This window comes from Plecotus auritus (genome assembly GCF_963455305.1).
Source record: "Plecotus auritus genome assembly, chromosome: 6".
Taxonomy (NCBI): domain Eukaryota; kingdom Metazoa; phylum Chordata; class Mammalia; order Chiroptera; family Vespertilionidae; genus Plecotus; species Plecotus auritus.
The window spans coordinates 40,145,459-40,157,464 of NC_137773.1; the positions used below are offsets into that span (position 1 = coordinate 40,145,459).

Here is a 12,006-nt window from a genome sequence, read left to right on the forward strand (position 1 = left end):
CCCAGATTGGAGAAGGTGCAGGCTGGGCTGAGGGACACCCCCAGCCCCGTGCACGAATTTCATGCACCGGGCCTCTAGTATATAATGAAGAAGAAAAATAGCAGGTCCTAAATAATCATAGCTAGCATTACAAAGCAAGTGCTCATGTCAAGCAGTGTTCTAAGGCTTACACATACTAACATGTCTACTTTTTGCAACCACTTCTTGGGGATGATACATTATCATTATACCTGTTTTGCTGAGGAGAAAATGAAGATACAGATGGAGTAACTTGCCAAAGCCATGTGTGATGAGATTGAGCCCTGCAATCTGTACTCTGAATCACTTCACCACAACCACCACCTCCCGGCCCACACCCCACCCCACACTCAGTTTCTTTCTCCATGCTCAAAGAAGAGAAGACCTGAAGAGGAACCTGGTAAGTCCAAAGGGCTTCTTCTGAGGAAGGGAGCTGAGACCTAAGAATGAGATGAAACTAAGCAGACCTAGAGAGAAAACATCTTTCCTGGAAGCGGGAACCACAAGTGCAAAAGTAGGGTGGACACAAGAAAGGAATGGAGATGCGCGCAGGGGCAGGTCATGCCTAGCATCTTTAAAGGAAGCTATTGGAAAATTTGAAAGGGGTGGTTGTGATTGGCACAGTCAACCACAAAATACATACGGAGTCAGAGTGTATTTTAATATCACTAGGAAGGTTGTGCAGAGATTGGATGGGGATGGGGGCAGAGGCAGTGTGCTAGCCACTACATGGCGACTACGCAGAAGACAGAGGAGCCAGGCTGGGCCAAGGTCTGCAGAGGCGAGCGGGTGAGAACTGCAGGGTCTTGTTCCGGAAGGGTGTTGAGCAGGAGATGGAGAGCAAGGACTAGACTAGAACTTCGAAGTCTGGCCTGAATGGGGCAAAAGAGGCGGGGTCTGAGGGGGTGTGCTGCAGGCTGGGGCGGGGCATTTGGGATTAGGCTGATCCGTCGGTCGCTCAGCGCTACTGGGTTCAGGAACTGGTCTCCAGGTGGGTGGGATTCTGCGCCACTCGCAGCCACGCGGCTGTCAGGATAGCAGGTCCAGGAGGGGCCGGGCCCGAGGTGGGCGGGGCCCCGGGCTGCCCGGCTCCACGCGGCTTTCGCGAGCGCATTCCCAGCTCTCCGGCCCCAGGCGGAGGAGCGCCCTGGCTGAGTCCTCTGTCCCCGCTGGGCTAGGGGATCGGCCTGGCAGGAGCTAGGACCAGGGCCACAGAAGATCCAGGTGAGCCAGGACCCTGTGCCGGGAGCTGTCCCGCGGAGGCTCCAGGTGTACCGAGACCCGATGCGGACCCTGGCTGCACTCCCAGCCGCCAGGGGGCGAGCGGCGATGGGGCTCCGGGAGCTGCCCCATCCCAGCAAGGGGACCCGGGTGTCCGCTCGGCAGGGTGGTGGAGGGGGACGGTAAATCAGTAACCCGCAGTGCACACAGGGCCTTTTGTCCCGCTCCGTCCAAAGAGCACCCTGGCCACGGAGCTGGTTACTCATTGCCCACCGGGGCGGGGGCGGACAGGCTGTCTCTGCTGCTCCTCCTGGGGACCCGCCGACTTGCACCTCCCCCCAGGGTGGCCGAGTAGGGGTGAAAGAGGAAGAGCTCGCCTGTTCCTCAGCTGCTGGAGTGTCTGCGCGCCCCGAGAGGAGATGAGAAAGCTCAGGCTCGAAGAGGTGCAATCATTTGCCCAGGGTCCCCTAGCGCTTGAGTGCGGGAGGTTGGAAGCGAACCCTGGACTACCTGGTGCCAGAGTCAGGCACTGCGGTCCCCTGTCCGCTTGTGACCTTGCTAAAGACCCTGGGGTGATGAGGTCAGGGAGCCTGAAGGTGAAAATATAACGTCCACGGGCGTCCTCAGCCCATCCCCAACCGGAGCTGTGAACCCAGAGAGCTGAGCTCCTTACAGAAGTGAGGGTGGGGGATTTTACCAGGAGGGGCCACGGAAATGGGGTGGGTGCAGAGAGAGTGGCATCTGAGCCAGGTGGAGAAGAGAAATGGGACACAGAGGTCAAGAGACAAGATGTGCCCAGTTTTGAAAGCCAGTGGCTTCAGTGCTGAAGGTACTGAAGGGGCAGGCTGTGCAACCTGAGTGGCCCAGGCAGGGAGGGAGGCCTAGGATGCTGTACAGTGTGGACTGGATCGCACTGGGTACAGGCAGCCATTAAGGACTTGTAAGCTGGTGGGGAGGGGGCTGACATGGCAGCCTTGTAATTTTTAAAGCCTGCTGGAGAATAGAGGCCCACGCTAGAGATGACTATGGCCTGCCCTGGGTCCAGGAAGCGGAGGTGGGATAGACTGGGGAGGGATTGGGAAGGCAGAATGGACTGGAAATGGGGCAGGGGTGAGGAGAGGGGATGAACAGAGATGATGCTCCAGCTGCAGGGGCAACCCAGGGAAGAGGGAAATAATGGCTTTGCCCAGGACAAGCTAAGTGCCCCCTGCCTCAGAGCCAGAGCTGGACAGGAGGCTGTGGCTGAAGAGAGAGGGTATGGTGGGCTTCCTGGGCAAGGTAGACCCAGAGACACCAGTACCCCTGACTGTCACCCAGCTCCAGGTAATAGCCAGTGGGTCTCCGGGACTACACTGGTCACCTTCTTACCCTGCCCTAGCTGACGCTCAGTTTTGAGTGCTCCTTTGAGGGTAAGGAGACATCCTTGGTGGCATTTGGAAGAGGATAATCAGATGGGGTGGGTGTGTACATCACACCTGACAGGACCTGTGGGTGACTGGCAGAGGGCAGACCCTGGGTGACAATTACAGGGAGGGGATGGGGAAGGAGACCATTCCAACATTCTGTGTACCCAGCCCCTATACCCTATATACATTCTCTCTCTCTCTCTCTCTCTCTCTCTCTCTCTCTCTCTCTCTTTCTTTCTCTCTCTCTTTTTAATATACTTTATTGATTTTTTATAGAGAGGAAGGGAGAGGATAGAGAGTTAGAAATATCGATCAGCTGCCTCCTGCACACCTCCTACTGGGGATGTGCCCGCAACCAAGGTACATGCCCTTGACCAGAATCAAACCTGGGATCCTTTAGTCTGCAGGCCAACGCTCTATCCACCGAGCCAAACCGGTTGGGACTACATACATTCTCTTTTATCCTCAAAGCAGTCCTGTGAGGCCAGCGACCCAGACATGGCCAGGGACAAGCAAGTTGGTAAGAGCTAGGATTTGAGCTTGGCTCTGTCAGACACCAGAGTCTACATTCTTTACAAGAGCCTACATTGCCTCAGATGGAGTTAGTGGGGACACAAAAAGCAGAGATATTCCCAGGATGCAGTTCTGGTTCAGAAAGAGGAAGAACTGCTAGCCATGGAGTCTGCTGCCTTGTTAGTAGTAAGCACCCTGCCATTGGAGGTATCCAAAGCTGGCCATGGAAATGTCAGCAATGCTAATGAGGAGTGGGGATCAGATCAGATAGTATCCAGATGCTGAAGTTTGGCCTTGTATTATATTTCAGATTTTGGTTTCTTTGCTCTTCAGAAATAAATTCATTTATTCAGCAAAAAATAAATCATGTGTGCTAAGAGTGAACAGAAGATATGTTTCCATTCTCTGCTTGCCTCCAAGGAAAGAATCCCAAAACTGCCCTTTCTGTGAACTTGTGCCAAGGTCTCAGCAGGACCAGTGCAGAGCAGGAAGCCCCGCCCCCACCCCCCCTACCCAACCTACTGTGCGGCAGTCTTGGGCTCTGCAACAGCAGACCAGCTTCCAGTCTGCCCTGCTGCTGCCTAGCGTGGGGCTTGGAAGTGGCCAGCCATTTCCTGTCTCAGTTTCCTCATCTGCAAAATAAGGGAATAGCACCAGCCAAGGTGCACATGAAGCAGGAACTCTTCTCCCTTCCTGTTTCAGGAAGGCCATCGGTGGGAAACCCAGCCTGGGCCCCATGAGCAACAGGAAGAAGATGCAGTTGCTGCTGGTCCTGTTGGGGGTCCTCCTGAGAGCACCCTGGGCTCCAGCTTTGTCCTTTGAGGCCTCTGAAGAAATGGAGCTGGGTATGACCTCTAAGATGGGAGAGGGTGGCAGGGGTGGGAAGAGTTGGCACCAAAAGGGGTCTGAGCAAAGCTGGAGAGGATCCTGGCCCAGGCCCTGGGGAGGTGGCAGCAGGTGGCAACCATTGAGACTCAGTGTCTGGCTCCCAGAAAGCATCCACCTATCTCTGTGTCCACGAAAGAGGACTGGCCTTGCAGGGCCCAGGGCCTTGAGCTGGGCTGCAGAGCTGGTGGTGAGCCCCTTGGATGTGTGTGCGTGTATGTTCTGTGCACTGTGTGTGTGGCTTGGGAGGCCCAGGCCGCACGTGTGGTGTATGCACTGGGAGGGTATTATGCCTTGGAGTGGTGTGATGTGTGTCCTGTAGCATCTGCCGTGTGTGTGTGTGTGTGTGTGTGTGTGTGTGTGTGTGTGTGTGTTGGACAGTGTTGTGTTCAGCCCAGCAGGTGTGCTACTCACCATGTGTGTGCTGTGCATCAGAGGCATGGCCTTGCCTCTGCATGTAGCATCTATAGCATGTGGTTGTGTGTATGTTGAGGGGCAATAGGTGTGTGTCCAGCATGTGTCTGAGGTGCTCGTGCCCTGCATGTGAAGCATGTTTTCTCTATGTGGGGCTGCCTCAGCTGGGCTGTGGGGCTCACTGACCTCTGCCCTTGGCCCGCAGAGCCCTGCCTGGCCCCCAGCCCAGAGCAGCCAGAACAAGAGCTGACCGTGGTCCTTGGGCAGCCTGTGCAATTATGCTGTGGGAGGGCTGAGCGTGGTGGCCACTGGTACAAGGAGGGCAGTCGCCTGGCACCTGCTGGCCGGGTACGAGGCTGGAGGGGCCGCTTGGAGATCGCCAGCTTCCTACCCGAGGATGTTGGGCACTACCTCTGCCTAGCACGAGGCTCCATGTTTGTCCTGCATAATATCACCTTGGTTATGGATGGTAAGGGGGTCTGGCAGGGGCTAGGGGGTGCCTAGGGAGAGACTCTTCCTGTCCTGGCCTCATATATCTCCTTCTATCCCTGACATAGACTCCTCGACCTCCAGCAATGGTGATGAGGAACACAATGGCCCTTCAAATAGGCATGTTTACCCACAGCATGGTCAGTATAAGTCCTCAAGGACTCATTTCTCTACCTCCCAGCTGCTCCCTGAGAAGAGACCTGTGTGGAAGCAGGTAGTCATCCTGGGGGCACTAAGTTCTTCCTTCCCCTCCAGCACCCTACTGGACACACCCCCAGCGCATGGAGAAGAAACTGCATGCAGTGCCTGCTGGGAACACCGTCAAGTTCCGCTGTCCAGCTGCAGGAAACCCCATGCCCACCATCCGCTGGCTCAAAGATGGACAGGACTTTCATGGGGAGCATCGCATTGGAGGCGTTCGGGTGAGTCTCAGGGTTCCAAGGCCACTGCTCCCCCATCGACCCCCTCATACCTATAAATCAACCCCCCAGTTCCTTCTTGAATAAAGAAGGCCACTGTGTGGCCCCAGAAGAAGCACTAGGCTGTGGACTTGGACAGCTCTGGTTCAAGTTCCCACTCTGCCACTCTCTGGCAAGTGACTTAGCCTCTCGAGTGATTCCATTTCTAAAGGAGGAAGGATCCTTGACCAGCATCACTAAGTTTGGGCAGCTCATTCTCATGGTGAGACCCTGCAAGGTCAGCTCCAGGCTGTAATGAGGAAACTGAGACTCAGAGGGCAAAGAGTGGCAAAGGTGGCACAGCTAGGAAGAGGCCAAGCTAAAACTCAGGGCTCAGACCAGTCTTCTCCTTTGTCCCAAAGTCCCTAGCCTTGCCCTCACCCTCTCTCAACCTACTTCCCTCATGGGCATGAGTTAGTGACCCCTCATGGACACTTCCCCTTCCCCCAGCTGCGCCATCAGCACTGGAGCCTGGTGATGGAAAGCGTGGTGCCCTCAGATCGTGGCACATACACCTGCCTTGTGGAGAATTCGGTGGGCAGCATCCGCTACAGCTATCTGCTGGACGTGCTGGGTGAGCGGATGGGCAAGCGAGGCAGTGTGGGGGGTGGAAGCCCAGAATTTGCCCTCAGTGAGACCCCAGTCTGGTAGGCAACATGGACTGAGTCTTAGATGACTCACTCAAACTGTTTAAAGTGTGCTGGTGGGCGTGTGGGAAGCACAGAGGGTGACGTGGGCCTGGAGGAGCAGAGATTAGCCAAGAAGAAAAGTAGGAAAGACATTAAGGCAGAGGGCCCTGGTTCAGTAAAGGCCTTCAGTGTAAAGAATATAATGCATTTGTGGGGAATAAAATGCCTGGGGTGTGGCATTTTCGTGGGGAGCCAGGCCATGAAGGGTTCTGAATGCTAGGCTGAGAAATTGTCCTTGACCCCAAAGGCAATGGGGAGCCATGGAAGGTTTAAGCAGGGTGAGCAGAAGACAGACAGGTCTGAGCTGCATATCAGGAAGGTCTCTCCCTTGAGCTGGGGAAGTTGGAGGCAGGTGACCAGGGTGCTTCTGTGGGTGCCGCTGGTCAGGGTTGACGGCCCGGCCCGGCCCCCAGAGCGGTCCCCGCACCGGCCCATCCTGCAGGCAGGGCTCCCGGCCAATACCACAGCTGTAGTGGGCAGTGACGTGGAGCTGCTATGCAAGGTGTACAGTGACGCCCAGCCTCACATCCAGTGGCTGAAGCACATTGTCATCAACGGCAGCAACTTCGGTGCCGACGGCTTCCCTTATGTGCAAGTCTTGAAGGTCCAGCCCCTGCGGTGCCTGAGCCCTCCCTACCCTTCTCCCATGGTGGGGAGGGTGATTGCAGCTCCCTTCCTGGCCCCGGGCCCTGCTGTGACCCCTAATGTGTCTCCCATCCTCAGACAACAGACATCAATAGCTCAGAGGTAGAGGTCCTATACCTTCGTAACGTGTCGGCCGAGGACGCAGGCGAGTACACCTGTCTGGCAGGCAACTCCATTGGCCTCTCCTACCAGTCGGCCTGGCTCACCGTGCTGCCAGGTGAGCACCTGAGGTGGCCAGAAGAGGCTTCAGGATCCTACTCTGATCCAGCAGTGGGCTGACCTGCGGGTGGACATTATCCCTTGGCCTGTGGGACCTAAGCTCGGGACATGGCATGTGGTTTTGTGTTGGATTCTGCATGTAGCAGTCCCTCTGCATGTCGACATGTGACTGTCAGTGAGACCCAGGACTATGTGGGACTGGGTATAATTATAGTTTTCTTGGTGTGTGCATCCTGTGTGTGGCGGAAGCTGTGAGGGCCTGAGTTAGAGGATACAGGGTCAGCCATCTGACCACTGACTGGTCAGTTATGTGTCTACGGACAGAGGAGGACCTCGCATGGACAGCAGCAGCGCCGGATGCCAGATACACAGACATCATCCTGTACACGTCGGGCTCCTTGGTGTTGGTGGTGCTCCTGCTGCTGGCCGGCCTGTATCGCGGACAGGTGCTCCATGGTCGGCACCCCCGGCAGCCTGCCACGGTGCAGAAGTTGTCCCGCTTCCCTCTGGCCCGACAGGTACTACGCATCCCCACCCCCGTGTCCCATAGTGAGACTCTCGGCCTGCCATCCCACCACAGTTCAGTGCCAGCAGGCTAACCAAGTCTCCCACTTTGCAGTTCTCCCTGGAGTCAGGCTCCTCAGCCAAGTCAAGCTCGTCCCTGGTGCGGGGCGTCCGTCTTTCCTCCAGCGGCCCCCCCTTGCTTGCTGGCCTTGTGAGTCTAGACCTCCCTCTGGACCCACAGTGGGAGTTCCCCCGGGACAGGTATGCTGTGCAGAGTGAGGGTGTGGATGAAGGCTCCAGGCAGGAAGGACGCCCAGACGGTTGAGACCTCAGCTTTCTTGATTTCTAGGCTGGTGCTTGGGAAGCCCCTGGGTGAGGGCTGCTTTGGGCAGGTGGTGCGTGCAGAGGCCTTAGGCATGGACCCAGCCCAGCCTGACCAAGCCAGCACCGTGGCTGTCAAGATGCTCAAGGGTGAGTGTAGCGGCCTGGGGGAGGTACTGTGGCCTTGGGAGCTCATAGTGCTATCAGGTGAGCACTAGGGGCCAGGAGAGGCTGTCGGATCCCACCCTCGGGCCTGAGGCCCAACTTCTGAGCCTCAGTTTCCTCACATATCCCTACCTCTGAGGTTCATAAAAATTCCTGATGCATAAAATCTTACCCATTGGGATGATGGTGACTATAAGGATTGGGGGTAACGGGGGTTTACTATTCCCTGTCTGCCCTGACCCTATGTAAGCTTTGGCCTCAAGTAACCTTGTCAGCTGTGTAGGACACCACCTCATTCCCCCCAAGCCACACCCTCGGCCTCCCCCAAGGCCCTTCCCAGGTCTATCCTGTTGTTTCTACCACTCTAGAACAGGCTTTCTGCTTAAATTCAGTCCCAGGCTCCAAGCAGGAGTCCCAAGGTGTCTAGGACACTCCTGGAATCTACCACAGGGCCTCTCACTGCTGTCTCTCAGGCCCCTCTACAAGAGTGGCCCAAACCACTGTTCTGTTCTCCGCCCCCTTACCACCAGCTCCTCTCTGCACAGCTGGGGCCACCTGGCACTTTCCCGGAGGCAGAGATTGAGAAATGTGCATTGCGAGGTCTGTTGGGGAGGGTATGTCATTGGCCCAGGGCCACAGGTCAGCCCTGAGGGCCCGCCCCTGCTCCACAGCCTTCTTCCAGGCCTCCCCTAGCTGTGCCCCCACTGGCGGCTCCCTGAATTCCCAGGCCAGATGGACACCAGGCCCTGGTCAGACAGACCTCAGGGCGCCAGCCTGCTTTCCACCCCCAGGAGCTCTCACCCCATTCAGGGACTAATGCCAAGCCCTGCAGACAAGCTTCCTTCCTGCTCAGAGCTCTTCCCCCTCTCCTGTTTCCTGGCCCCTCACAGGCAGGCCTACTTCTTTTAGATCCTTGATTCTTGTTGCATCCTCACAACTGCTCTGAGAGGTAGGGCATGATACGGTATTCATTTCATACAAGACGATCCTGGGGTTCAGAGAGGTTAGGTGACTTTAACAAGGCTACACAGCCTAGTGGGGACTCAGCCTCAGACCTTCTTGACTCCTGGTCCAGCGCTTCATGTCCTCTCCCCCACCCTACAGCCTACCTTGTGTAGTCACCCTGGCTGTCACCCTTGCAGACAACGCCTCTGACAAGGACTTGGCAGATCTGGTCTCTGAGATGGAAGTGATGAAGCTGATTGGTCAACACAAAAATATTATTAACCTGCTAGGTGTCTGCACCCAAGAAGGTGGGGTAAGGTGGGCCTAGGGCGGGGGCGGGGGTGGTCGTGGCAAAGAGCACAGCCTTGGCAGCCTCCCTGTCCACCTCACCTTTGCAGGCCCCCTGTATGTGATTGTGGAGTGTGCTGCCAAGGGAAACCTGCGGGAGTTCCTGCGGGCCCGACGCCCCCCGGGCCCGGATCTCAGCCCTGATGGGCCTCGGAGCAGTGAGGGGCCACTCTCCTTCCCTGCCCTGGTCTCCTGCGCCTACCAGGTGGCCAGAGGCATGCAGTACCTGGAGTCTCGAAAGGTGAGGGCAGTAGCAGCATTCTGTGCCACTCCCAACTGCTCCATCTCCTTATCTGTATGACCCTGGCATTCAATGTCTCCAACTTCTCCCTCTCTCCCCTTTCTCATTACCCTAAGTCTTTCTGTATGTAGATTTCAGTGCATGTCCCATTCCGTCCTCACATACTCCCTAACCATAGGCAGGGCAGGGAAAGAGGCTACATGAGAGAACATGAGGGCCCTGACGTTGGAATGCTCAGGTCTCCCTTCTGCATCCTGACTTCCTCATCTGTAAAATGGGTGATGATCCCTACCCACCAAGGTTACCATGAGATGTTATGTGTCCTAATAAGCCTAAGTCCCCTGCCCTGTCCCCAGTGCATCCACCGAGACCTGGCTGCCCGTAACGTGCTGGTGACAGAGGACAATGTGATGAAGATCGCTGACTTTGGACTGGCCCGTGGCGTCCACCACATTGACTACTATAAGAAAACCAGCAACGTGAGGGAGGCAGGGCAGAGCTGGGGGGCGGGGGCAGGACCTGTGGGACTGGCACCAATGCCTCCTCCTCTCCCCTCCAGGGCCGCCTGCCTGTCAAGTGGATGGCACCAGAGGCCTTGTTTGACCGAGTCTACACACACCAGAGTGATGTGTGAGTCCTGGATGGTGGGGGTCCTGAGTGTCTGCCAGGATCCTTTTCCTACCCCACAGAAAAGGCAAAGCATTTGCCCAAGGTCGCATAGCCCTGGGACCTGAGTTGGACCAAACTCCAAAAAAAGCTCCTGTCCCCACCCTTGCTTGGTGAATTATGCCCACAGGGCCCCCCTTTCCAGCCCCAGGAGCAGGGAGCGAAGCTGTGCCCTGCTGAGCCCTGGTTCTGCCTCCAGGTGGTCATTTGGGATCCTGCTGTGGGAGATCTTCACCCTTGGGGGCTCCCCATACCCTGGCATCCCCGTGGAGGAACTGTTCTCACTGCTGCGGGAGGGGCATCGGATGGACCGGCCCCCGAACTGCCCTCCAGAGCTGTGAGGCCATGCCCTACTCTCCCCAACTTTCCAGTCCTCACCCTCTGCTCTGACTTAGCCTCAGGGTCTGGCCCTGGGGCGGGATCAGCACCAACTCACTGTGACTGCCACCTCCTCAGCCCAGGCCCAGTGGGGAGGTCCTGGCTTCTGTGCCCTTTCACCCACCTCTCAGTACACCCCTCCCCTTCCCAACCTTCTCTGCCCACCCACGCAGGGCCATGAGGTCCTCCCTTCACTCAGGCCTGTGGGTGCTTCTGACCCTGCCCCACCTCTCTCAGGTATGGGCTGATGCGTGAGTGCTGGCATGCGGCGCCCTCCCAGAGGCCCACTTTCAAGCAGCTGGTGGAGGCACTGGACAAGGTCCTGCTGGCCATCTCTGAGGAGGTACTCCTCCTCTCCTGTCCTGTGACCACCCTCTGCCCACTCCCCTTTGGGCTTTATCTGAGCTGACTATCAGGGCTCACCAGCACTATTCCCCACAGTACCTGGACCTCCGCCTGACCTTTGGACCCTACTCCCCAGCCAGTGGGGACGCCAGCAGCACCTGCTCCTCCAGTGACTCTGTCTTCAGCCATGACCCCCTGCCACTGGGGCCCAGTTCCTTCCCCTGTCCTGGGGTGCAGACTTGAACAGGAGCATGAGGTTGTACAGGCAGGACATCCAGCAGCCTTGGGCCTCCTGGCTCTGTTGCAGCCTGGTGGTGGTTGATCTTGGCAGACCCAGTCCAACTTCAGGGTGCTGTCCCAGGTCTCTGGTTTTGCTTTGGGGAGGTCTGTCCTTGGTCCTTGGGTCCCTAGTTGAGGCTTCTGGCTCTGGCCTTGGGTTCCCAACTCAGAGTTCAACCCTAGTCTCAAGGCCCAGCCCTGGCCCTGGGAGTCATGGCCTGAGCATTCTAATAGCCTGAATATAGGGCTCTGCTTGGCAACCTGGGCCTTGACACTTGATCCTGATTCAGGGGTTTGGCTGAACCTGGCTGCAGGGCTATGCCAAACCTCCCTGCTTCCCTACACCAAGAGAGATCTTAGGCCTCTGAACCCCCTTCCCCCAGGCCTCCCCCCACTTACCCTTTGCTGCTTGTCCCAGCATCTTGGTGGAAGGAGCTTTGGCCCCTGTGCTCCTAGCTGACGCTGGAAGCCTGCCGAAAACAGAAACCAATGGCCTTTTATAAATTATTTTTTTGAAATAAACCTCCTTGTGCCTGATGTCTGCCTTGCATCCCAGATGGAGGGGGGAAAGGGTGGAGGGATCCCCAAGCTGGGAGTTCTGCCTAGGTGACAGACTGACAGGGCTCTGTGCCAGGCCTTGGGTTCACATCCACCTCCAGCTGCCTCAGGGTGAACCTCTGTCTTGGTCTGTCTCTCACTGGCACCATCTTGTGTATGTGATGGTGTGAACAAGCGCTATGGACAGAGGAGTCCACACAGCACCATCCACAGGGCAGGACTCCTGTACCATGTGCACATGCGTGACCTGGGGCTGTTGCCAAGGGAGCTGGCAGTGCCCCTCCCCCATCTGCTCAGCA

The 12,006-nt window shown here is 57.0% G+C and overlaps 1 protein-coding gene across 1 annotated transcript; it reads left to right on the top strand.

The window, feature by feature from the left end:
* Nucleotides 1-984: 984 nt before the first annotated feature.
* Nucleotides 985-11,685, top strand: FGFR4 (fibroblast growth factor receptor 4). The gene is made up of 18 exons (XM_080672301.1): nucleotides 985-1,242; nucleotides 3,861-4,003; nucleotides 4,663-4,926; nucleotides 5,015-5,086; nucleotides 5,202-5,368; nucleotides 5,855-5,978; nucleotides 6,507-6,697; nucleotides 6,817-6,955; nucleotides 7,282-7,475; nucleotides 7,577-7,722; nucleotides 7,811-7,932; nucleotides 9,090-9,200; nucleotides 9,291-9,481; nucleotides 9,838-9,960; nucleotides 10,041-10,111; nucleotides 10,347-10,484; nucleotides 10,763-10,868; nucleotides 10,967-11,685. Exons 2-18 carry the CDS (start codon nucleotides 3,895-3,897, stop codon nucleotides 11,111-11,113), a joined length of 2,415 nt encoding a protein of 804 aa, XP_080528427.1. The 5' UTR covers nucleotides 985-1,242; nucleotides 3,861-3,894; the 3' UTR covers nucleotides 11,114-11,685.
* The last annotated feature ends 321 nt before the right edge of the window (nucleotides 11,686-12,006 follow it).

Excerpts from the sequence above, each read along its gene's own strand:
- FGFR4 (XM_080672301.1), top strand. The coding sequence starts at position 3,895 with ATGAGCAACAGGAAGAAGATGCAGTTGCTGCTGGTCCTGTTGGGGGTC. Across the intron at positions 10,112-10,346 it reads TACACACACCAGAGTGATGT|GTGGTCATTTGGGATCCTGC; the intron begins GTGAGTCCTGGA and ends TTCTGCCTCCAG. Across the intron at positions 10,869-10,966 it reads TGCTGGCCATCTCTGAGGAG|TACCTGGACCTCCGCCTGAC; the intron begins GTACTCCTCCTC and ends TATTCCCCACAG.